The 27,333-nt window shown below is 40.0% G+C and overlaps 1 protein-coding gene across 3 annotated transcripts in view; it reads right to left on the reverse strand.

Annotated features, from left to right (window-relative positions):
* The window catches only part of IQGAP2 (IQ motif containing GTPase activating protein 2), a 313,423-nt gene that overhangs the window by 35,600 nt on the left and 250,490 nt on the right, over positions 1-27,333 (reverse strand). For all 3 annotated transcript variants that reach the window (XM_032157013.2, XM_058440783.1, XM_058440784.1), the window contains 7 exons: positions 20,064-20,147; positions 18,620-18,691; positions 17,900-17,969; positions 14,289-14,497; positions 7,797-7,946; positions 4,139-4,302; positions 967-1,191 (listed from right to left, as the gene is read on the reverse strand). In XM_032157013.2, the coding sequence (XP_032012904.1) occupies positions 967-1,191; positions 4,139-4,302; positions 7,797-7,946; positions 14,289-14,497; positions 17,900-17,969; positions 18,620-18,691; positions 20,064-20,147 (974 nt within the window). The remainder of the gene's footprint in view (positions 1-966; positions 1,192-4,138; positions 4,303-7,796; positions 7,947-14,288; positions 14,498-17,899; positions 17,970-18,619; positions 18,692-20,063; positions 20,148-27,333) is intronic.

Raw genomic sequence — 27,333 nt, forward strand, 5'->3', positions numbered from 1 at the left:
GTCTCTTCTGGCAAGATAATAGGCAGACCCAGGTAATTTAGACTCAGCTAAATTTCTTTTAATTATAAAAAGCAAATGTTCATTACAGAAAAATAAAATCCCATATAATCTAAAACAATACCAGAGAGGACAACCAATTTTCATACCTTAGTGCATAACTGTCCAAATCCTCCTCTGTGCATGTATGTCTGTGGGCCTCGCATATTGATGGGTGTAATGCAATTTGTGTATACAGACATTCTATACAGATCCTGTGTGGTGTATGTAATGAGCATTCTTTTCCCAGAAAAATGGGTTATTGCACCTAACTCCAACTGGAATATATACTCTGAACACTTTTTTCTGTGCCAACAAATGTGTATCTATACCATGATTCCAAATACTTATTCCATTATGTGCTATACAAACATTTATTTAACAAATCCCTCAAAGCTAAATATTTTGACTTTTCCTGACTTTTTATTATTACAAACAGTACTGTAACAACCACCCACATAATTACATAATTCTCTGTGTACACTTTATTTTACAGACATCCTTTTACAGGAAACAAGAAGCTAGGATTGCTTAAATCTACAAACAACCACCCAGAATAAGCCAATCCAACCTGGACTGTTAGACCTTACACATTAAAGTTACTTGCCTGGTAACTGTAAAGAAAAGTACGTATTAGGTGAAGAGAGAGTCTACACCATCTCTAGGTCTAGGTTTAGAAATACACAAAGAAAATAAACAAGGGAGAGAATTATGGAAGTTGTGGCATTGGGGATCGCCTGGCTCTGAAATGTGAAAATACTATTTAGTATCAAGATGTAATATGCATGAATATGTTAAAGGGAGGTAACATTTTGGATTGATAACTGACTTGGTACAGTTTGCCTAACAAAGTTTAAGAGTATCAATAAATACACATGTAAAAATATCATAAAACATAACAGAAGACCAACACCTTCCTGACTCTATTACCTGGCCTCTCCAGTCTGTGTTTCTAGTTGGTTCACCCAAGCCTTGTACACCTCTACAGGGTTCGTGTTGATAATCAGCGACTTGTCATCGATGATCTCTTTCACCACTGGAGCCAGGAGTTGACGTAGGGTGTTCTGTCCCCGGGCACCTCTATTGAAGCTGACAACCATCTTGATGACTGTAGGGTTACCAGTAACTATGTCCTGTACCTGGTCCACCTTCGATCTAAAAAAGCCCAAGACAAAACAAAATGGTTTGCTTCTATGGATAGTTTTTTTTTTTTTTTTTTGAGACAGTCTTGCTGTGTCACCCAGGCTGGAGTGCAGTGGTGTGATCTTGGTTCACTGCAACCTCCACCTCCCAGGTTCAAGCGATTCTCCTAACTCAGCCTCCTGAGCAGCTGGGACTACAGGTGTGCACCACCACATGCCCGGGGCTAATTTTTGTATTTTTAGTAGAGATGGGGTTTCTCCATGTTGGCCAGGCTGGTCTCGAACTCCTCATCTCAGGTGATCCGCCTGCCTTGGCCTCCCAAAGTGCTGGAAATACAGTCCTGAGCCACGGTGCTGGGCCTGGATACAGTTTTAAACAATGTATTCTCCCTCTGGAAGGCAAGGACTTCATGGAATTATACTTTTCTCTATGAAAATCAAAGTTGGTGTGCTTTAAAAACAAGCAATCATTTATAAGGTGTATATTTCTTTTTTTCTTTTTGAGACGGAGTCTCACTCTATTGCCCAGGCTGGAGTGTAGTAGTGCGATCTTGGCTCACTGTAATCTCCTCCTCCAGGGTTCAAGCGATTCTCCTAGCTCAGCCTCCCGAGTAGCTGGGATTACAGGCATGCACCACCATGCCCAGCTAACTTTTGTATTTTCGGAGAGATGGAGTTTCACCATGTTGGCCAGGCTGGTCCCAACTTCTGACCTCAAATGATCTACCTGCCTTGGCCTCCCAAACTGCTGGGATTACAGGCGTGAGCCACTGTTCCCAGTCTATAACGTGTATGTTTCTTAGATGAGCAATTTGAGGATCTGAAAATAAAGTCACAGCCTCAATTTCAATCTAGAAGGCAGGTATGAGCTGAAAATGGACCAGGACTAGCAATACCGGGTGACACGGTACAAGTATCATGTCCCTGTAGTTATCAAATCTCAAAAACAACTTTCTTGATTGAATGAACTGTTTTCACTTTTTCAAATTCCACTCAAAGCTGCAATACAGCTTCTAGCCACATCAGATGGCTGACAGAGCTTTTCTTGATTTATGGTTGCTGATTCTTAGGGCCTCTCTCCTCTCTTCCTCCCCTTTCTCTCTTGACCACTTTCTCTCCCTCTTCCACTTCCTTGCCCTTTAGAGCTTGACAATGCCTGGTTCTTATCTTAACCAGTCATTCCTTTTTTATTTTCTTTGCTGGCTCCTCTTCCCACCTTTAAATGCTAGTTTTGTTTATTTTATTTTTTGAGACAGAGTCTCGCTCTGTTGCCCAGGCTAGAGTGCAGTGGCGCAATCTCAGCTCACTGCAAGCTCTGCCTCCTGGGTTCACACCATTCTCCCGCCTCAGCCTCCCGAGTAGCTGGGATCACAGGCGCCCACCACCATGCCTGGCTAATTTTGTTTTTGTATTTTTAGTAGAGATGGGGTTTCACCATGTTAGCCAGGATGGTCTCGATCTCCTGACCTCGTGATCCACCCGCCTCGGCCTCCCAAAGTGCTGGGACTACAGGCGTTAGCCACCGCACCCGGCCTTTTTATTTTTTGACTAATTGTAGGTACTTGTAAGGCAAATGAGGGTGAATCAATGCTCAAACAAAAGAATAACTGGTCTACCAGAGCCCAACCAAAACCCACGCTCTCCCCTCAGACCTCACGCACATGCACAGCTTCACCCGCCATCTCTTTGGGACCTATCCCCCTGAAGTCAGGAGTTCGAGACCAGTCTGGCCAAAATGGTGAAACCTCTTCTCTACTAAAAATACAAAAATTAGCCGGGCGTGGTGGCGGGTGCCCGTAGTCCCAGCTACTCGAGAGGCTGAGGCAGAAGAATTGCTTGAACTCAGGAGGCAGAGGTTGCAGTGAGCCGAGATCATGCCATTGCACTCCGGCCTGGCGACAGACTGAGACCTCGTCTCCAAAAAAAAAAAAAAAAAAAAAAGAAGAAGAAGAAGGATTTCACAGATCCCCCAAAAGCAAATAGAGCCTTAACAGCTGGGCCTTTACTCAGAGTCTCCCTGAGTCTACCTGGCCCTACCCTATCATTCAGGATTCATCTCCTGGTAGTTAGTAATTAAGTCACTTTCTGGGTAGACTAATCTACTTTCCTTCTGGGACCTACGCCCACGCTGTTTCCACCACCATTGTGTCTTATTTCCCTCTTCTATCTCTTCTTATAAAAATTGTAGCTATTCCTCAAGGTTTTGGGTCAAGCACCTCCTCTTCTATAAAATCTTTACTAGTCAACCTAGTTGGAATCTTTCCTCCTATCTTCTAACCTGATACATTGTGCATGTCCTTCATTTAGACGCATCCTTCATTTAGTACTTACCACATTCCACTGCATAGCATTCCTATTTCTCACGAATCACATTTCTCATGGGCTTACAGACACCCGGAGGGCAGAGGTGCCTGGCTCCCGTGCTCCCAAAACCAATAGGAACTAGCATAACTTAAGGTTTCCACAAGTTAGGGAGGCCACCTGAGCTAAGGACATTTCTCATGCATGTTTCTCAGCCCACTCATTATAGCTACCTATACAATTTTTACATTAACTGAGTCAGAAAATAAATTAGCAAAAGTACTTAAGTTCTAGTAAGAAGGGAAGACTATTTAGGCAGAGATTGCACTCTGCATTCCCACCCATTAATGACTTTACTACTCAGAATTTTAATTAAGTTAAATGTTTTCACTGACTTTCAATATGCTATTGATTTTCAGTTGTTACAGACATACAAAATCAAAAGTTAATTTAACACTAGAGAAAGTGTCACTGGTGGGAGCAAATGGTACTTGAATATAGCTCTAATAATATAGAAGTATTCTCAAGAAACTTGATATATTTTAATATGTGGGAATAACTTATAAGAATTTAAAAATAATTTTAGTAAATCAAAGACAGCCACCACTAACAAAAGGATTGATTCATTGGTATTTTTACATACATATTTGTAAACATACTTTATTTCTTCCTCCAGAGCAGTTTTAAAAAGCTTGAGAAGTAGATATTCTTCTCGCTGATTAGAGGCATAATTATATAGTGTGAAAATAACAGTATCCATAAATTTAGTGGACTTGTTCTGTGGCATCTGGAAAATCAGCTTAGCCAAGTATAAAGGGTTGGTCTAGAAGGAAAGAAGGAAAAAGAAAACAAAAAAATTCCACAAAACAATAAGTTAATATATTATTAAAGCACAAAGCAGTATCTGATTCCCTGCTCTTCAATGACTTAATGTCACTAAAAGCATACAGATGAGTATATAAAATAATTTTTATGTGCCAGGTACTTATCTCTATGCTGTTAGTATATAGTATAACTTTCTACTACAGTTTCCTATAGACTGACATTATATAACTTTCTACTTTAGCTTCCTATCATATATTAATATTTTAAAATATTAATATCAAGTATTAATTACTTAATATTCATATCATACTATAGGAAGCTATAGTAGAAAATTATGATAGGATTTAAATGATACACACTATATGATACACTTAACATATTATATCTACTTTTCACTGTTGACCTTTTTGAACCACATATTAATATTCATTGTAGAGGCGCAGAAGACAGGGTGGGTAGCCAATAGAATCTGGTGTCCAAAGAGACTGGTAAAGCTTGGGCATGGTGGCTCACACCTATAATTTCAGCGCTTTGGGAGACAGAGGCAGAAGCATAGCTTGAGCCCAGGAGTTCGAGACAAGCCTGGGCAACATGGACAGACCCTGTCTCTAGAAAAAAGTAAAAATAAATTAGCTGGGTGTGGTGGTGCATGCATGCAGTCCCTGCTACTCAAGAGGCTGAGGTTGGGAGGATCACTTGAGTCCAGTATTTCAAGGCTGCAGTGAGCCATGATCATACCACTGTATTCCAGCCTAGACAACACAGACTCTGTATCCAAACAAACAAACAAAAAAAAAGTGGACTAAGGGCCCGGCTACATAGACTGGCCTAGAAGGATTGATAGATGAGTAGAAGGAAATGCATACTATCTTGTCAGACTGGAAAGAAAAAGAAAAGAATACATTTATAATGTGGAAACAGCAAAATGGCCACAGTGTTCTACAGAGAGTGAGAAGGGGGAGTGAGGTAGGGAGGCTGAAGAGAGGGGTGAAGGTCAGGACAGTTGATAAGGGAAGTGCCAGAAGACCATGAGCAAAAAACAACAAAGAACTTAAAATGGACGTGGAACCCTGTGGGCTCTGATGAGGATGGACCCGTTGGATACAGAACCAGCCTTCATGGTGATGTGGCTTTTCTCCAGCAGCTACACCTACCAGGTAGAAGTTCAAAGAGAACAATAATATTCAGGTTATAGAGGAAGTATGTACAAACAGAAATTTAATACTCCTAATCTTCATCTTCTTTCTGACAAGAGAAGAAAATTTTTCCATACTTGAAAACTGGTATTCATCTAATAAGCAGTTTGGGCAGCTTTTAAGAAACCTCAAATTCTGGTTTACTTTACCACTTAGGTATACTTTTAAGTTCATAATGATTGGTTGAAATTTTATAAATAAGCAGCTCAGTACTTTTTCTTGATAGCTCTGTAGTGACTCTTTTTCAGTGTGAGGTATATAGGAATTAGGAGAAAGGAAACTTACTCTAGAACTAAAGAAAGATGCCTACTCACCATTCCTCCTAAGGTTATCTAAAAATTTTAAATTTAGGTTCATACTGAAGAGACAAACCCCAAAAAAACCTATACTAGCTGACTACGGCTTTGGTTAAGAATTTTTGCTAGGTCAGGTGTGGTGTCTCATGCCTGTAATCCTAGTGCTTTTGGAGGAGGCGGAGGTGGGGGGATCACCTGAGCTCAGGTGTTTGAGATCAGCCTGGGCAACATGGAAAAACCCTGTCTCTACAAAAAACATGAAAAAATTAGCCGGGCATTGTGGCAGGTGTCTGTAGTCCCAGCTACTCAGGAGGCCAAGGTGGGAGGATTGCTTGAGCCCAGGAGATGAAGGCTGCAGTGAGCTGTGGTTGCGCCACTGCACTCCTGCCTGGGCGAGAGAGTGAGATCTTGTCTCTACAAAAAAAGAAGTCTTGCTAAAGTGTAACCTACGGGTCGAAGGAATCCAGGCCATTTGCTTTTCTATAATTTCTTCAGTGATATTAAGCTAATGCCTCAAAAGAAGAGAAGGAGAAGAAAAACGTATGATTTCAAGAGAGAGTTCACTTGATACAACTGAATGGTTGCACCCTTTGGTTGTACATTTTGGATTGTTTGCGGATCAAGTTTGGTGGAATTATTCTAAACATACTCCTGCACTTTTTCTTCTTCCCATAAATGTGCCTCCACTTATAATAAACAATGACTAGATTTTAACTTATGACAAATTCTGTCAAATTGAGAAAACTAAATTCTAAAGAATCTTCAATATGCTTGAAATTTCATGGGCATAAAAAATGATAAGTGCCTAAGATTAAATTTCAAACTGGTGGTTGACTACTAAATTAGGCAGACCAAAGTCCTTTCCTGTTTAAAGTGAGCCCCCTTTCTTTCTAGGTTTGCTGGCGTGAAGCATTGGGTTCCACAGACACTTCTAAGTACTGTTAACCTTTTCCTTCTGTGCCGCCATGTGGTGGCCACTTGTGTGAAGATGTTCATATGTTTGAAGATGTTCTCCAATCTCTTATTTCAAGTAGAGAATTTTCAAACCTACCAAAATTAACATCGTGTTTCTCCATGAGGTTAGCCACACCTCTTATTTATGGTTTGTGTAATGTGCTCTCTATACATCTACTGCCAGTGACATCCTCAAACAAAGATCTAAGCATCTCCGGGCTTTGAAGGAATCCCAGCAGTGGCCCCACTCTGAGAGACATCTGACTCTTACAAGGGAGAACTATGGATCCACCTCTTTGGGGAAACTTTTCCGGCTGAAGAGGATGCTTGTTAATTTCTATCGCTATCATGCAGTTTCCCCTGTGACTAGCTGTATGCGCCAGTAGGGCTGACGGGCTGAATCAATGATCAAACAAAACAATAAGTGATCCATCAAAGTCCCACCATAATCAGTCAAACTTACTAGTTCTCACCATCACTCAGGAAGCAATGGAAAATTACTATTCATTTAGATCATAGTAATGCCATGAAAATAATACAAGAAAAAAGAAATACTATTTTGAAATCCCAAACTCTCTGGCTCTTTCCCCCATAGAAGGGGAGACTGGTTCTGGTAAATATCTGTTTTTCACATACAGTTATTTTAATTTTCTCATGGATGACAGCACCTGTTTTTGTTTTGTTATTATCAGATTTATATTGTTTCTGAAGGTAACCGTAGTATAATATTGTAAAGAGCATGGGCTCTGAAGTCAAACTGCCTGCGTTTCAAAACCCCTGCTTTATCATTTACTGGCTGTGTCTCAGTTTTCTCATTTGTAATGCAGGAATAACAACAGTACTCATTCTCTCACGGCTCCCAGGGTTAGGGTAAGAATTAAATGAGATAATGTATATAAAGCACCAACAATAGCACTTGGTACTTAGTAGATGCTCAAAACATGTATGCTATTATAGCTGAAGCATGACAAAATACTCCCTGCAAGCCACAAACATGTAACATAGGATTACTCCCAAACTCAGAGTGAAAGATAAATTGTTCTCACCTGTAAGAGGTAAAACAGCTGCTGATATGTTTCTAGTATTTTTCTCCTCTCCTTACTCAAACTTTTTATTCCTTGGTTGTCAGTGTTACTCAGTATTTCCATTTCTCCTCCTTTTTTCTTGTTCAGCTTTTTACTGTGTGAAATTACATCCTGTAAAAAATTTGATGAGATTACTGCTTTTTAATTCTCATACTCTTTATCTCCTCCCTTCATGTATAGGATTGAAACACACGTAATTGGAAATACAGGCATACCTCATTGTATCGTGCATTGCTTTACTGTGCTGCACAGATACTGCATTTTTTTCTTTGCAAATTGAAGGTTTGTGCAATCCTGCATTGAACATGCCTATTGTCACCATTTTTTTCCAATAGCTTGTGCTTACTTTGTGTCTCTGTGTCACATTTTGATAATTCTTGCAATATGTAGAACTTTTTCATTATTATACTATCTGTTATGGGGCGCTGTTATCAGTGATCCTTTTTTTTTTTTGAAATGGAGTGTTGCTTTGTCGCCCAGGCTGGAGTGCAGTGGTGTATCCTCAGCACACTGCAACCTCTGCCTGCCGGGTTCAAGCAATTCTCCTGCCTCAGCCTCCTGAGTAGCTGGAACTACAGGCGCGCGCCTCCACACCTGGCTAATTTTTGTATTTTTAGTAGAGACGGGGTTGCACCATGTTGGCCAGGCTGGTCTCGTTCTCCTGCCCTCTTGATCCACCCGCTTTGGCCTTCCAAAGTGCTGGGATTACAGGGGTGAGCCACTGTGCCCAGCCTATCAGTGATCTTTGATGTTACTATTGTAATTGTTTTGGGGTGCCACAAACCATGCCCATATAACTTAATCAATAAATGTGTCTGTTCTGACTGCTTCACCAACTTTCCTTTTTCTCTTCTCTCTTTGGGGCCCCTATTTCCTGAGACACAATGATATTGAAATTAGGTTAATTAATAACCATACGATGGCCTCGAAGTATTCAAGTGAAAGTTACACATCTTTCACTTTAAATCAAAAGCTAGAAATTATTAAGCTTAGTGAAGAAGGCACATCAAAAGCTAGGACAGGCCTAATGCTAGGCCTCTTGCACCAAACAGCCAAGTCATGAATGCAAAGAAAAATTTCTTGAGAGAACTTAAAAATGCTACTTCAGTGAACACATGAATGATCAAAAAGACAAAATGGCTTTATTGCTGATATGGAGAAAGTTTGAGTGGAATGGATAGAAGATTAAACCAGCACAATATTCCTTTAAGCCAAAGCCTAATCCAAAGCAAGGCCCTAACTTTCTTCAATTCTACGAGGCCTTAAGAGAAGCCAGGAAACTTCGGAAGAAAAGTTGGAAGCGGGACAAGTGTGGTGGCTCATGCCTGTGATCCCAGCACTTTGGGAGGCCAACATGGGAGGATGGCTTGAGGCCAGGAGTTTGAGATCAACCTGGGCAACAGAGCAAGACCCCATCTCTACAAACAAATTTTAAAAATAAGCCAGGTGTGGTGGCTCATGCTTGTGGTACTAGCAACTCAGAAGTCTGGGACCCGCAGTAAGAAATACATTTTCCATCTTTTATTAGTGAACACACATACACCCTCTCTCTCACTAATGGTACATGCTGATATTTTCTATTTGCTTTTATTCTATTCCACTTTTAAAGATTGCTCATTGTGACACACTAAATTGATTTCATGACCCTAATGGCACGCGACTCATATTTGAAAGTCGCTGTTCTAGAACACCTCCCCTGCCACTTAACATTAGTTCACTGTCCCAGAGTAAGTGGCAACAAAGTTGCTTTTCCTAAAACTTCTTCTAGATTTTTGACTGAGCTCTTAGCCGGACCTCCACATGAGGACTCTATTTGCACATCAGGAATGCTGGCCCAGTGTCCTTAGAGGGGCACTATGGGCAGTGTGGACAACAGCGTTTTGCTTTGCATGCACTACCAGCGTCTATCACCCTGGCCCCTTCCCACCACTGGGTATCAGCAGGGGCCCCTAGTCATTTTCACAAGCGGACATGGGCCCACCTCCATTTCCAGTTGCCCCTGGGGATGAGAACCACCGTCAGGTCTTGCCTAAATGGCAAGCTCTAAATCTGTTTACTTCCTGGCACCCCATTCTCCCATAGCTGGGGTCAGCCCATTGAGCAGCTGGGGTCCAGAGCTCTAGGAAGCTCTGGAGTAAGACAGTTCCACGTGGCTACATCTGTTGCCTTCCAGGTCCATGATTTTATTCTTTCTCATTCTCAGTTTAGAGAGAGGCAGCCTTGACTTACCCACTTACTTCTGTCACCCCAATTGCTTTTATAGGGAAAGGGAGGAGGGGAGTTGATTTACATTCCGATAACATTTTTAAAAAAGCAACATTTCCCCCTTGTTTTACCAATATATAAAATGTCTTCAGTACAAAGAAAGGAAGTGCAGTTACCACCAGACAGAGGTCAAGGGGGAATCTAGGCAGGCGACTGTCTGATAATTCTTATCTATAAGAAGTCCTAAGACATCACTAGAATAAATGTGGCTTACAGTGCCAGTTAATCCACATTTTTCCTCTTCAGATAGCTGGTGACATGTATGTAAATCATTCAACTCCCTCAAATACACAGAATAAATCTATCACCTTGATTTTAAATATATAACAGGAAAAAGAGTCTTGTTACCTATAATTCCCTTTTCCTTCCCAAGTGTTTTCAGTGGAGGTCACTCTAGAAACTGGGGTCTTTTTGTTTTGTTGCAGACTTCATCTTCTGGTTAATGGTTTTTGCCATATACAGATGAGAGAGTAGGGGTGGTGAGCAAGATCTGGGGCAGATCTAAATTCCTCTGCATTAGAAACAGAGTTCGTGAAGGCAGGACAGGGAGAGGAATGGAGGGAGGGAAGCAGCGGAGGCAATGCTGAACCCAGAAAGCGGAAGAGAGAGGGCGGGCCAGTGGCTGTGCCGATGTAACAGCACCTGTCTGCTGGAGCTCCAAGGGCAGAGCCCGGCACAGCAATGGGGATAGCCCCTCTTCCTTCCCCCTGTGAGGTTCTGACTTGCTCCCGAATGTGCCTGTGTGAATGGAGGTTTGCTTTGGGAAGCTGGAAGATGGACACGAGAGCCAACCCAGACAAGGATAACAAACAGGGGCACACACTTTTTATTCATCAAAACTCACTTTTCCTGATTCTTAATAAATATTGAACATTGGAGGAATACTGTGGTTTGAAAGAGCGACTGTATTTGGCTTGTTCATGATAGTCACACATCTCAGTATTGCCCTTTTGCACCACCTTTCCCCTTGCCCTGATAAGGGGATATCTGCATGCACGTAGTATCCTATGATATGAATGTTTTTGTAGAAAGTGTGGGCTAGTATGAAGGGCTTGGGCTTGGGCTTTGGAGTCATAAAGATATGGGTATCTGCAGAGTATAATTAGCTTGGTAAACCTGCACAGGTTAACCTAAGCTTCAGTTTCCTCATCTATAGAGTGAGTGTAATAACAGCAATTTTACTGAGTTGCTGTGAAGATTAAAAATATATGTAAATCACCTAGAACATTTTCCAGGGAAGAAAACACACTCAGAGAGAGGTTAAGAAACATGCTCAAGGTCATGTGTTAATATAAGCAGTGAAGTAGTATAATTAAATATTAATAGTTAAAAATCTCAATCCTGAGTTTCAGGTAGTACTGGCCTGCAAATCTGGGCTCCTAGATGATACATCGTACTCATAAATAGGAATTTTAGCACTAGTTTTAGATTAGCTTCAGTCTCTTAATTTAGGCTTTCCTTCCAGCTAGGCTGACCTATACTTTTTTTTTTTTTTTGGCTCCTGTGCCTCCAGGAAACCTCTTATTTCAGTTGCTTTTTCTTCTTTCTCCAAACCATTCTTTTTGCCTAAAACCAATGTTAGCCACTTCTCTGACCTACAGATTTTGAGGTTTTTAGGAGGAATGCTGATTTTAAAAGAACTATAAAAAATGTTAAGGCTACTAGCAAGAGCTAGCATTGTTCTATAAGAACAAAGCCATTTCCCTTTACAATCTCTCTTTTCCTCACTAAACACACACTCATTGTTAAAAATAAAAAGGTGTGGCGAGGGGGGGAGAAGATAAACTTAACTATCACCCAAAGAAAAATCACTTAACTTCTTTCTTCTTCTGGATATTATTTTTTGATAATAAAAGAAATCATACTACCTTAGGCACTATTTTCTCCTCTACTATATCACAAAACTTTCCTCCTGCTTTAAATAGTCTCAAAACCATTATTTTTAGTGGCTATACAACATCCATATTAAACCAATTCTATCGTCCTCTGCATATTGTTTTGGACTTCAGGTCGTTTCCCACTTTTTCACTACTATAAATAAAGCTTCAACTGCTCTGTTCTTGTATCACTACGAATGTTCTGTCAATGACAAGGCTAACAGCTACATATTTAATAATCATCAATTTAACTGCTAAAATATGCTGGATACATATTTGGTGTTTGCAAATATGTTGAAAAACTTCACAATGTTATCTATTAGTGATAAGTGGCTTTAAAAAAATCCCACAAAACTTCAAGCATTCATAAAAATCTGATAACTTGCCATGATTGTGTTTCCAAAAGATACATATTATTTAAACTATGTACTGATTTGCAACTAAGCCTTTATTTTAAAAGACAAGACATTTCCTGTTTATGATTTTATGGGGATAGGGTGAAACAGCAGTTTAAGGCTATAAAAAGCATTCTCTGAAAATCCTTCTGGAATATATTACACTTTAAAAGTTCTCATGGATGTCAAACAATACAAATACATTGTTTTTTAAAAAGTACTGTTGTTTTTCTGGATAAAATAATAAAAGTAGAGTTAAATGTAGAACATTTAAACTGTAGTTTTATTCCTGAATATTTAGAAGAGATGATCATTTCTGTTTATAAAATGCAGTTTTTCTTATTTTCTCCTCCACAATTGCCCTGGTGTCTTTATGAGGTCTGGAGGACCAGCCTGGGGCATTCACATGCCCATGTAACTGGCAGCCTCCTGTGGCTGCTCATCTCCCAGTTGTCCAGAACACTCGCTTGGTTGCTGGCCGCTGGCGCTCCACCTATGAGCCACTGTAGCCTTCTCAGAGCTTCCAGAAGGTCAGTTTCCCTCTTCGACCTATCAGTTTTCTGAAAACTGATGTGGCACATAGGAAGGGAACAGGGACAGGGAGAGTGGTCTTATCCTAGGCATCCGTTCTTGGGTAAAAATGACACTTTTTATACTTTTTTTTTGAGCCCTGATGTTGGCAGGTTTCACACAGATGTGAAACCACACTGTGATTTATTTAGAAGTTATCAATGGGGACAGTGTGTCTTTGTAGGGAGTCACATTTTGGAAATACGTAGGGGTGTTTTTTAACATCTTAACAATTGAAGGGCACTCCTGGTTTCTAGTGAGCAGGGATTGGGGATGAGAGGTGCTCTGTGATCTGGCAATTTGTGGGATGGTCTTGTGTAAATAATTGCTCTACACCTTGCATGACAGAACTTTTGAATGTCTTACTGGTCATTTACGTAGGTCAAGATTCTGTTTGTAATTACCTGAGCCTAGAATCTAACTGTTTTATGTAGATGCATAATACATTTTCCCCACACAAAAGCTAGGATTTTCTAGAATTGCAACTGCTGTGTAAACTGGGTGGAGTGGAGACTACACTTGGCTAATGTTGAACTTTACAAACAGTTGTTCTCCATTTTGGAAAATGAAGTACTGCCTCATTTGCCACTGAAGCCCTCATAATCTGTAGCTATTCTGTGAAGAGGTCCACACCCCTGGTAACTGTATCGTGTCTTCCAATGTCATCAGGCATATACATTTTCTCAATAAAATATGTGCTTTTATTATTAATTACTCTTTAAATTTCTCTTTTGTATTAATATAAAGGCTCTAGTCTTATTCTGAAGGTATATACATCAGTACATTTTATCATATAGATTTCATTTCGGAATGATAAGCCTTACAAAATGTTATAAATGGGGGGGCTTAAAATTTTACAGACCGAAGAACCACTAATTTATAATAAAAACGATAAAAACTTATCCTAGATTCCAAATAAACTTAGCTAGACCAAAGTGTCATGAACATATATAACCACAAACAACATAATGTTTCAGTCAACAGTGGACCTCATATAAGACATTAGTCCTATAAGATTATAGTATAATATTTTTACTGTATTTTTTCTATGTTGAGCTATGTTTAGATACACAAATACTTACAATTGTGTTACACTTGCCTGCAGTATTCAGTACAGTCACAGGCTGTACCGGTGTGTAGCCTAGGAGCAAGTAGGCTTTACCATATAGCCTAGAGGTGTAGTAGACTCTACCTATGTTTAGGTAAGTGCTCTATGATGTTTGCATCAGGATGAAATCACCTAATGCTACATTTCTGAGAATGTATCCCTGTCATTAAGTGACTCTTGACTGTATGTAGGCGTCTTCCCTCTTCTGGGAGCTGACAGTCCCCAAAACCCCACTGACCTCTAGTGTGATCCTGTTCTTCACCAGCAGTCCAATCTTGATGTCCATCAGGTTCAGGTCTTTTTCCAGCTGTTGATTGGCCCTGATCTTGGTCACTACTTCTTCCCTTAATCGTGCAACCTCTAGTTCCTCCTGGAAATCCAAATCACTTTGGTCCAGCAGGTATACAAATTTGCGAATTACTGTTAATGGTGGGTTTTCAGAGCCAACTGCAGTGACAGGAACAGGTATACTTTAATTAGGAAAGCTTGAACAGGAAAGAAACAAGGTCTTAAATAATTACTAGAAAAATATACCAATCAAAGTACTTGGTCTAGGGTGAGAATCATTCTACCCACCCCCACACAATTTAAAATCTGGACAAGGAAACTGATCAATAAATAAAAGCACAAAACAGATATCTGGCCCCACTCTTTTCTAGTTATCAACTCCCCTTTTATCCCTTTTATCAGCTCTCTCTCACACTGTTCCCTGGACTCATGCACTAAGAAGATAGTCCTATCTGTGCCTCATTCCTCAGGAACCTGGGAAAGAAAGTTAACATAAGTTACCTCGACCCTGAGACCTTGTGCTTGAGCTAGATAAGTGACTTACATTCTTGCTGCAGGAAGCAGAAAGTGGTTTCTCCCAGCCCAAAGGATCTTTGGGAAGGAGCCGGAAGTAGGTGAAAGCTGAATTAGAAAAGGGTCAGGAAGGGAGGACTGTAAAAGCCAAACAGGAACCAACAGAATGATAAGTGAAACGAAGGTTCTACTTAGCTGAAATAAAAAGATTTTAGAAATTGAAACTTGGCCCTTGTCCTTTGAGCACCGGCCAAGGGAGGGTGCTCAGAATCTAGGGGTCAGCCCCTGTTATTGAGAGGGACATTCTCACATAAATTCTAAAAGCGTTTTTCCCTTAGTACCTGGAACTTTAGGCTTTAATTTCCTGGCACTCTGACTCTTGGAAAAATATTTTTAACATGCTTAGGGAGATCAGATCCGGGTAAGCTGTAAGAATAAATTGTCTGGTCCATTGAGGACGAATGATTAGACCCAGTCATAGAAATATGCAAGAGCTACTCCAGCCATGGCCATCTCAGTAGCCGCCCTCCTTTACATCTACGGCCCTTGACGGTCTTCCTTTCACTTCCACCTTAGTTCTGCGGTGTTTTGACACTAAAGGAGTAGGAAAACTAACACCAAAACAACTGCATAAACCACAAGCAACTGCATAAATGGCCTTTATTGGAGAATTTTCCTTGGATCATGGGACCCTTTATTTCCTGACCACTCAAGCACATCAATTTATATTCCTCCCATTTCCAGCAAAGATGCTGCCACTGACATGACCACTTCAGGGAAGGCCTTAGCAATGCACCACAGCTCATCCATGCAGCCAAGTTAGGGGAACACGAGCCCTCCCACTGTGGCCAGAGTTGACAGCTGCCTCTCCCACCCACTAAGGGTTGTGTCTCTTCATATGTACTAACAGTCCCATTGGAAACAACTAAATTAGTATTTTAGTTTTACTAATTGTTATGGCTCGAATTTAATATTTCCTCTATCAATACTAGGCTTTTTGCCATCTTCATCTGAGAATGACTTTGTGGTACAGGTATTTTAATTTCAGGAAATCAGACCACTTAATAGTCTGCTCCTACAAGTGACCACATCTTAGTTCCAGCAACTTTCAAGCTGGAATGCTTTCAGTGACATTCCAGAGAAAAACGGTGAGAATAGATGATAACAAACTTAGAAAAGTTATCTTTTTTAAAATTAGAAAATCCCAAGGCCTTAGTTTTCTAAAGATGCTGAACTAAGAAAGAAATGAAAATTTGTGTTTTGGTTACCATAAAAGCACCCAATTTGCTGAAGCCCAGAGAAGCGTAGATCTAACTCACTCACCGAGATGGTTTCTCTATTTACCTTTTATGCCCCAATATAAAGTTGCCTAGATTTTAAAATTGGAATTTGTAATAAAAAAGTAAACAAATAAAAAATATCACTGTAACTGCTTAAAAAAGACATGTTACCTTGAATAAAATGAAAATTAGCCTGTGTTCACATGGAAAATTTATTTTGAAGTCATCTTTCATATATAAAAGCAACAGCAAACATATTTAGTGTCAGGGCTCAGAAAAAAAAAAATCCTCTTTAGCCTTCTTTAAAAAAAACCAAAAACGGCTGGGTGCGGTGGCTCACGCCTGTAATCCCAGCACTTTGGGAGGCCTAGGCGGGTGGATCACGAGGTCAGGAGACCGAGGCCATCCTGGCTAACACAGTGAAACCCCGTCTCTACTAAAAATACAAAAAATTAGCCGGGTGCAGTGGTGGGCGCCTGTAGTCCCAGCTACTCAGGAGGCTGAGGCAGGAGACAGTGCCACGGCAGTCCTGCGTGGGTGAAAGAGCAAGACTTCATCTCAAGAAAACAACAACAACAACAAAAACCCCCAAAACAACAACAACACATCTACCAGCTGAGAGGCAAGCTGGAATCTAGTGGAATGAGACATTATTCAGTAGATTCTACAGGCTGGAGGCAGAATGAGGACTTCAAGCATCCCTAGATTTTCCTTAACAAGTACCAGGGAAGATCTTTCTTGAGCCATATACTTCATCCCTTAATTCAGACAAACTTTAGACACTAAAAGGTGCTGGCTAAACTTACTAGGCACTGTAAGTACTAATAAATTTATCATCAAGCTCTCCTTGACTGTGCATGTTCCTGTGATAATTAGAATGTTAACAATTTAGTATATAAAGAATCAACTTATGATCTGTAAAAAAACAAAATAACAAACATAGGCAAAGTTGGGACTGTAAGGAGATAGCACAAAATGTGATTGTTATTTTTGGGTGAATTTTATTTTGCTATTTTCAAACTTTCTACAAATTTTTATTAAAAAATTTAATCTGTAATCCCAGCACTTTGGGAGGCCAAGGCAGGTGAATCATGAGGTCAGGGGTTCAAGACCAGCCTGGCACACATGGTGAAACCCCATCTCTACTGAAAATACAAAATATTACTGGGTGTGGTGGCTGGTGCCTGTAATCCCAGCTACTCGGGAGGCTGAGGCAGGAGAATCGCTTGAACTGGGGAGGTGGAGGTTGCAGTGAGCCAAGATTGCACCACTGCACTCCAGCCTGCGTGACAGTGTGAGACTCTGTCTCAAAACAAAAACAAACACAAATTAAAAATTATTCTGTGAAAAGTTCAGAATGAAATCGCAGGAAGATGTTTGTAGTTGTCATTTCTGGGAGATGAGACTATGTCTAACAAATTAAACAATTTAAATATAAGATTATTTTCTGGCTAACTCTTTTGCATTAGATTTTTGACTCTAGCTTAGATTGAAAAAAAATCAGCATTTATGCCAACTCCATTCTCTTTGAAGAAGAAATTATACCATGTGGCTGATCCCTTCCATTTAATAGGAAGGCCAATTTCCTGTCACCATGTGTTCCTCTTTGTACTGGTTTAGAACCTGGGGCCTGAGATGATCAAAATCTACTGGAAACAATGGGTATCCTCTGTTCTTAGAGCAGCCTCTGAAGTGACCGATATGGACCAATACGTCCTTACCTGGTTTATAAAAAATCCTTGCTTTGTTTCAGAAAGCTCTCACTTACCCAATGTTTTGTAGTCATCTCTAGCTTTGTTCGCTCTCAACAGTGACTGTATTTTCACAATTTCATTATTCTGCAAAAGATTGAGACAAGTCTTGATCTCCCAGAGTCCCACCTACTCCATTATTTTTGAATTTAGAACATTTAAGAACTATCAGTATTTAAGAACTGACACTACTTAGAACTGACAGTATTTCAATGTGGTGTATTCAACGTTTACTTTTCTATTTTCTTTTAAGAAAAGGTCAGATAAGTTAGCTAAAAGTATAAACAAGACTGTAGGGGAACTGCTTAGACAAAGAGATCTAAAAAGGGAAAATAATTTTAGCATAGAACTTAGATGATTCAATCTATGTTCCCATATCTCTTCTTTAAAGATTCAGGAAGAAATCCCTCCCGGGGGCTTCTATTTAAAGTAAGCAGTTAGCAGTTGAAAAAACTACATATGCAATGCTGGAAAATATTTCTCTTTGGTGTTACTAGCCCACAGTTTTCCCCTCGCCCATTTTCTATCGAGTCCTGACTGGTGAAGTCTAACTCTCAACATGATTTCTGAATGAAAACAGTAAGCCTCCAAATAGTATCATATGAAGTTCTAAGATCCCTTCTTTCTTAAGTGTTCATGTCCACCATTCAATAAAAATCATTCAATGCTAACATTCAATAAGGCATTCATTTGGGTCATTATCAACCTGGATAAAATCCCACAGACATTTTTCTTACATGATCTCTGAAGTACTGTAGTCTTGAAAGATAGCTCTTTCTTGCAGTTGCCATTCGGAACCAGGACTGAATCTAAAAAGTTTTAAAAAATAGAAAAGTACAACAAAAAATAAAGAGAAAAGTCAAAGTAATCACCAAACAACTCGTAATACGGTTTTGTGTAGTTTTTCTAAAAACAATGATACTTGATAAAGAAAAAAAGGAGCCCACTAAATAATCAATCTCTAAAGCCTACTCTTCATCTTTCACTGATGTTTCTTAAGGGGTTCAAAACACTTTACATGTTACTCTTAATTTCACCACCTTAATAAGAGAGCGGTGGAGAAAATAATTTAACTTTGTACTATTTTACCTTAATCTCAGTAAATAAAAGCCAGAAGGGTGAAGCGTTTGGCTGAGAGTTGCAATGAGTCAAGAAATCAAGTAAACTAAGGCTAGGGTTTCTTCTATCATCCCTTTAAATGCATCTAATATCCTTTAAATTTTTACAGGAAAACATCGAAGAGGTCTCATGAGGGAGCAATTGCTACCAACGGTTTTTGACAGAATAGGCATATGTTCCACAGGACGCTATTTCATCAAGGAGCTACTGCACAGTGGATCTGGGTCACATTATTCTCTGCCTTCAGTTTAAAACGTTTTTTAAATTTGTTTTTATTATTATTTTTTAAAATACAAATGAAGTCCCCCTATGTTACCCAGGCTGGTCTTGAACTCCCGGCCTCAAGCGATCCTCCCATCTTGGCCTCCCAAAGTGCTGGGATTACAGGTGTGAGCCACTAAGCCTGGCCTAAAAGATCTTTAAACTAATCTGATTCTACTTTCCAGCTCCATTGCTTCCACTCTCATCCGGATTTCCAAGCTGGAGACTTGTGGATCTCCAAGTTGTAGATTTCCAAGTTGATTTTTGTCCAGTCCTCTGGCTTTCAGATCCATGAGAGTGGACACAACAGTACCCTTTCTTTCTCACCCAGAGCTATTCACCTGGGTGAAAGGCTGGGTTCGACTATTTCAACTCCCAAATACAGGCCCTAAATTAGCTCTACTGCCTCTTATCATTGGTTTTGTTCTGTTACGTCTGAGCATTCTAAATATGCTTAAGCAAATGTGGAAAGAGAAACAAGAAATAAAGCTGGGTTCTACCTAGAGTCTAAATAATCAACTTGAACTTTCTAGACAAAGAACATTTATTGGTTACAGAACACTTTCACTTGTGATTCTCATAACCACTCATAAAGGACTTGAGGTTTTATAGTGGTCTAACTAACCTGCTTGAAAAATGATTAGGTAAATGAGCAGCGGAGCTGGGATTCAAATCCAGTACCGCCTTCTGACTTCAAGGCTCACACGTACCCTCCCTTTCTATAGCTGTCTTTCAGATTAAATATGAAATGAGGGGAAACGTTTAAGCCAAGCACTTGGTATGGTAGGAAAGGGTATTTACCTTCACAATGGAATCAGTATTATCAATGAACATTTGCCGCCTGTGCATATACTCCTTCCGTTGTTTATATCCTTTCCAAAAAGCCTAAGGAAAAGAGTGGGTTATAGAATTATTTACCAGCAAGTTTCCCAGTTTATCTAGGAAGCGCAAGAGCAGAGCACATCTCAGGTCGTGTAGAGCTGGGGCACTGTCAGGCACCCTCCCTTCAGATCTCGTCTGGACACCCTCTCTGGGGGTAGCCAGTTAACCATGGCAGAGCACATCAGCTCACAGCTGAGACTCGTTCTAAGCTTAGGACAGCAGAGTAAGGGTGATAAATTACATGGAGAAGCACAGTTCCTGCTGGAAAGCTTAACTTTACCAAGGCCCTGGGTGGCAAAAAAGGAATAATAAAATGGAATTTCTCCAAAACCCATAAACAGTATTAACTAGGTGCTAGTGGTATTTGATAACAACAAAAAATGCTTGAAAATAATGCCTAATATTAAGTATCTTTACCACAACACGTGGCCCACTGTGGCCCCGACTGGAAAGGAGGATGCTCTACCAACTTGTGGCCCTGAATCCCTTGGATCCCTGAAAACACTGGTGTTGCAATTGACCATCATTTCCTATATTCCCACATAAAGTTAAACAATGCTTCATCAACATAGCTTTACCTGATTATCACCATTAAGAAGAATTTTTACAAGAAACACTTAAACTGGACACAAACTAGTACCTTTAGAAGAATTAAATTCATAACTGTTATCAGTTTATTCCAATTCATTTATGAGCATCTTTTTATTGAAACATCTTTGTAACTCACCCCAATTCTGATACTGTTTTTCAAATTAGAAAGGAAGTAAAAGTTCCTTGTTAAAAAGGGCAAATATAAAAAATCAAATTATTTTTATAAAATTCTTTTCATGTCTGTATATATTTACCTCATTCTTTTTTTTTTTTTTTTTTTGAGACGGAGTCTCGCTCTGTCGCCCAGGCTGGAGTGCAGTGGCGCAATCACGGCTCACTGTAAGCTTCACCTCCTGGGTTCACATCATTCTCCTGCCTCAGCCTCTCCGAGTAGCTGGGACTACAGGCGCCCGCCACCACGCCCGGCTAATTTTTTTTTTTTTTTTTGTATTTTTAGTAGAGACGGGGTTTCACCGTGGTCTCGATCTCCTGACCTCGTGATCCGCCCGCCTCGGCCTCCCAAAGTGCTGGGATTACAAGCGTGAGCCACCGCGCCCGGCCACCTCATTCTTTTTAAAAAGGGTACATGAAATTTTGTTATTTCAAAAATAATATTTTTGTAATGAGTCAAAACAATATAGTCAGGATGGAATCAAAATGATGAACTGGGCACTTGCTCCAGACTTCCCCTCAGTCCAAGTCCCTAGAAGGCATAAATACGCTTTTAAAAAAAAACCTTTTAATTTGGAAAGAATCATCGACTCACAGGAAGGACAAAAAATTATACAATGAGTTCCATGTACCCCTTTACACAGCTTCCCCCAGTGGTAACATCATACAAATATACTTTTATTTTATTAGTATTTTTTGAGACAGGGTCTCATTTTGTCACCCAGGCTACAGTGCAGTGGTTCAATCATGGCTCATTGCAGCCTCCACCTCCTGGGCTCAACTAATCCTCCTGCCTCAGACTCCTGAATAGCTGAGACTACAGATATGTACCACCATGCCTGGCTAATTTTTCTATTTTTCGTAGAGACAGAGTTTCACTATGTTGCCCAGGCTGGTCTTGAATTCCTGGACTCAAGCAATCCGCCCACTTTGGCCTCCCAAAGTGTTGGGATTACATGTGTTAGCCATGCCTGGCCCAAACATACTTTTAAAGCAATCCATAATAGTGATAGAAAATAAGAAGACATAGAGATAAAAATTATGAGGGTTCCTAGAAAACAGAAAGCAGCTAGAACTGAACTGAAAGAGGAAAAGGCAGAACAAATTTCCACAAAAATGTCAAAACATTTTTGGTATGGCTTTCAGCTTGAGGCGGTCAGAGTAATTTTGGGAAATTTCTTGCCTCATCCATATGTCAATCGGTGGGCAAAGAAAGCATAGATGGTGAAGTGTGAACTCGAGGAAACTACAAAAGAGTATAGTTTTGGGGAGGGAATTTAGCAGTATCAAATTTAAAATTATTTAGCCTTTCACCTAATATTTGTAGTTTTCAATATACCTAGCCCAGGAAAATAAAAGCACCTGTGTAGAAAAGCCCCATATATAAGTATTTTTGTCACAGCATTGTTTGTAATACCAAAATTGTGCATCCAGTAAAATGTTCATAAATAGAGGGAACAGCTAGAGACACTGCAATTGCAGTCCCACTGAGGGATGTTACATATCAGTTAAGAGTAAAGTAAGGTCGGGGGAGTGGGGAGGGATAGCATTAGGAGAAATACCTAATGTAAATGACAAGTTAATGGGTGCAGCAAACCAACATGGCACATATATACATATGTAACAAACCTGAACATTGTGCACATGTATCCTAGAACTTAAAGTATATATATAAAAAAAGAGTATACAGCAAGGTCATATATACTGACTATGGCAATGCTCTGTATCTTGGAGAATAGGAAGACCTCCAAGATATATTGCTAATATGAAAAGGAAATTTTAGCTTACCACACATATTATGATACAACATGTTAACAAAAAACCCACAGAATAATTATACGTATTTCTATGCAAACAATCTGTACTTCATTACCTAGAAGATGTATTAAAATACACAGTGAACAAAGAGAAAGGGTATATGTACCTGTGTACCTATCTCTACTTCCACCTAGCTACTTTATAAAGGGAATTACTATTTAACATTTTATTATGTATCCTCTGGAATATGCACATGTGTAAACACACATACCCCATCACTGTACACACAAATACAAATACAAACTTATATAAAGATGTGAACTGGACATGGTGGCTCATGACTTGATATGTTTTGGATTTGCGTCCCCACCCAAATCTCATGTTGAATTGAAATCTCCAATGCTTTAGAGACCTTCACAGCAGCCCCTGCCATCATAGGCTGGGAAGCCTAGGAAGGCAGAATGGTTCTGTGGGCCCAGGGCCTTGCTGCACTGCATAGCCTTGGGACACTAATCCCTACATCCCAGGGGCTCCAGATCTAACCATGGCTAAAAGGGGCTCAGGTACAGCTCAGGCTGCTGCTTCAGAGGGTGCAAGCTATAAACTTTAGTGCCTTCCATGTCATGTTAAGCCTGTGGGTGCATAGAATGCAAGAGTCGAGGGTTGGGAGCCTCTGCCTAGATTTCAAAGAATGTCTGGAAAAGCCTGGGTGTCCAGGCAGAAGCCTGCTGCAGGAGCAGAACCGTCATGAAGAATCTCTGCTAGGGCAGTGTGGAGGAGAAGTGTGGGGTTGGAGCTCCTACACAGAGTCCCCACTGGGGCATTGCCTAGTGGAGCTGTGAGCAGACAGCCACTGTCCTCCAGACCCCAGAATGGTAGATCCATAGACAGCTTGCACCCTGTGCCTGGAAAAGCCACAGACACTGAACGCCAGCCCTTGAGAGAAGCCACGGAGAATGAAGCCTGCATATATTCAGAGCCACATTAGCACTTCAACTGTCAACTTTAAAAACTCAAGAGTAGAAAAATGTATTTATTCATATTTTTATTCTTCTAGATATCCTTTCTTCCTTTCTGATGTTCTGAAATTTCTTCTTTCTTCATTCCCTTTTTGTTTAGAGAGCTATCTGTAGTCATTCTTTGAGGGAAGTTTGCTGGTAACAAGTGCTCTTAGTTTCTCCTTCATTCCTAAAGGATATTTTTGCTGGATATAAAATTCTATGTTGACAGTTATTTTCTCTCCAGGTTCTACAAGTGTCTGGGTGTCTTGTTACAGGAGTGTGGAAGCCTAGACTCCTCATTCAGCCTTTGCTTCCCCCGAAAAATGTTGTACTTCCTTCTGGCCTCCTTAAGTTATGAAAAATCCTCTGTCATTAGAACTGTCTCCCTCTTACAGGTAAGTTGTTTCTATCTCACTGCTTTTCAAAATATTTTCTTTGTCTTTTGTTTTCAGAAGTTTGACTATGATATGTCTTTGTGTGAATTTCTTTCACTTTATCCTGTTTGAGGTTTCCTCAGCTTCTTGAATCTGTGTTTTTGGAACATTTCCACTTTTATTTCAAGTACTTTGTCAGTACTGCCTCTTTCTCCTCTCCTCTGGGAATCTGATGACACAAATGTCAAATCTTCTGTTATAATCCCACTGATCCCTGAGGCTCTGTTCTTTATTTTTTTCAGTCTGCTTTTTCTTTGTTGTTCAGATCTGGGAATTTCTATTGTTACAGTCTCTAGTTCACTGATTCATTCCTCTGTCCTTCCATTCTGCTGCAAAGACTATTCATTGGGTTTCCATGTCTGTTACTGTATTTTTCAGTTCTAAAAGTTACTGTGTGGTTTATAAACCTTTTGATTCTTTGCTGAGGGTTTAGTTTTTTTACCTGAGATGTTCTTTCTTTTGCTTCAAGTGTTAGTAATTGCTAATTGCTTATTGTAACATTTTTATGATAGCTGCTTTAAAAATCCTTGTCAGATAATTCTAACATCTGTCATTTCTGTGTGGGCACCTAGGAATTGTTATTTTAAACTTAAGTTGTGATTTTCTTGGTTCTTGACATAAGTGATTCTTGTGATTGCAATATCCAAACAGTCAAGTGATTGAACCTTACATAATGTAGGTGGTATGGGGTCCTGGATTTTATTTAATCCTACTGTTTTAGGTGGCTTTTCCTGATATCGTTTTGGCAAGGAAAAAGTGGGGGCACTGCCTCATTACTAGGAGGTGGGAAGAGAAGGCTAGTAGGTTCTCCATTTGGTTTCTGTCTATATAAACAAACATAACTCTCTTAAAGGTGAAGAGAAAAAAAGGAGGCTAGTGAATCTTGGGACCCAAGGAACCTTAACACCAAGGTGGGGAAGGCCTCCTCGTTATTGCTGGGAGGGGGTCCAGCTACCTACTGGACCTCTCTTGGTATCACTCTGGCTGGGAGAGTATGAGTGCCTTCTTATTACTCCCCATGTGGCCTCCATTGACCAACTGAGGGGAAAGACCTTATTACAACTGAATGGTGTGAAGGTCCTGCCTCCCTACCATGGCTCCTCTCACACCACTCTAGCAGGGAGAGGGAGGGCTGCCACATTACTGCTCAGTGGGCACAAGATCCAGATTCTACAAGTCTGGGTGCCTTGTTACAGTCCAGGAGGGTGGAAGTCCAGGCTCCCCATTCAGGCTTTGCTGCCCTAGGTGGAGGCATTACAGTTTTTTTTCATTTGTGTGTGTGTGTGTGTGTATGTGTGTGTGTGTGGTGTTCGGCTAGAGTAGAGTAGTTACTGTCTGAAATTACTTCTGTCTTGCTAGCCTGTTTCTTTCTTGGTCCTTTGGCTACAGAGAGCAGGCTTTCTTTGGAGCCTGTATTAGTCTGTTTTCATGCTGATGATACAGACATACCTGAGACTGGGAAGAAAAACAGGTTTAATGGACTCACAGTTCCACGTGGCTGGGGAGGCCTCACAGTCATGGTGGAAGGCAAAAGGCACTTCTTACATGGTGGCAGCAAGAGAGAATGAGAAAGAAGCAAAAGTGGAAACCCCTTATAAAACCATCAGGTCTCATGAGACATATTCACTACCACAAGAACTGTATGGGGGAAACCGCCCTCATGATTCAACTTATCTCCCACTGGGTCCCTCCCACAACATGCGGGAATTATGGAAGTTCAATTCAAGATGAGATTCAGGTGGGGACGCAGAGCCAAACCATATCAGAGCCTGTACCCATTGGCATTTCTGGGTTGCCAGCCTCTTCAGCTCCAGGTCAGAAAAATATAAACAAAAAGAAAACTCGAAGAACTCACCACTATGTCATTCCTTGGGTCCCAAGGTTCACTAGTTAGTCTGACTGTTTTCTCTTCACTCATAAGAGTGTTATGTTTGTTTATATATAATATTGGGGGCTTTTAGTTGTATTTATGGAAGAACAGGGAAAAGAACATGCATTCCGTTTCCCCAGAAGCAGAAGGCAAGCCCAAATAATTTTTAAGTCCTTAAAGTTTACTATATTACTAAGGCTATATGAATCTATTCCTTGACAAAATTCAAGATTTAAAAAAAAATCAGAAATGTCAACGGCAGTTATGACTCAAGAGGATCAACTAAAAATTTATTAGAACTAAGAGTTCATCCTGGTGACTAGTTATAAAATGAATATAAAATTGGTAACTTTTCTACATGTCAAGAATAAACAACACAATAGAATAAAGATGTTATTCACAATAGCAGAAAAATATACATAGGAGTAAACTTAAATACAAAGGAATAAAATTATAATGGTACAGTTTGGAACAGATTAATAAATAGAAAAAGATTAATGTCTGAACTGTAAAGTTTATTATTATAAAGATGCCAATTGCCTCAAAAAAACCTTAAACTTCAATGTAATCATTTAAAAACACAGGAATGAGTCTAGAATTCTATCAAATGCTTTTGCAGTAACTATTGAAAAGAGCACATGGGTTTTTCTCCCTTAAGCTCTTATGGTGATAAAGAATTATACAGGAAGATGAATTATTATCTGGAGTTTTGAAACTGGAGTGATCTTAACAGTGCTTCTCAAACTTTAATGTGAATATAAAATCATCCAAGGATCTTGTCAGAATGCAGGTTAGGATTCAGTAGGCCTTGGGGAGGGCTCGAGATTTTGTACTTTTACCAATCTTCCAGGCAAAGAGAGCATTGGGTATGTGTTCACACATTAAATGATAAAAATGTAAATAACCAAAATAAAACATTTTAATTATCCATTTAGAAAATGCTACCCCATGGGATTTGTCACAGTGTGACAATTCTGAGACGGGCAAAATTCTCTGATGTCACCAACAGTTGTTCACAAAAGTGGCCCAACAGCACGACAGAAACTAGGGGAAGTGGACCCTAATCGTGGGTCACTGGGATTCCATGGCAGTCCAACCAGTAAAACACGTATTGTGATGGATCTTAACAGTTCCTATATTTTGGTGGTTAACACTGGTTTAAAGCAGAGAAGTGCAATTGTTTGAATGTATATTATAAATCCCATTCCTTCCTTGGTCCATACTGAAAGGCTAAACAAGATAATTGGAATTAGCTCAAGTTCCTATTCTGCTCTTCTGGAATTACCTAAACACCAAAAACACTGTTAATTTCAATTATCTGAAATTCGCAAACATTCTGAATAAGTGACCTGTCATAGTAACAG

The sequence above is a fragment of the Hylobates moloch genome, unplaced genomic scaffold (assembly GCF_009828535.3).
Source record: "Hylobates moloch isolate HMO894 unplaced genomic scaffold, HMol_V3 SCAFFOLD_6, whole genome shotgun sequence".
In the NCBI taxonomy this organism is placed as follows: Eukaryota; Metazoa; Chordata; class Mammalia; order Primates; family Hylobatidae; genus Hylobates; species Hylobates moloch.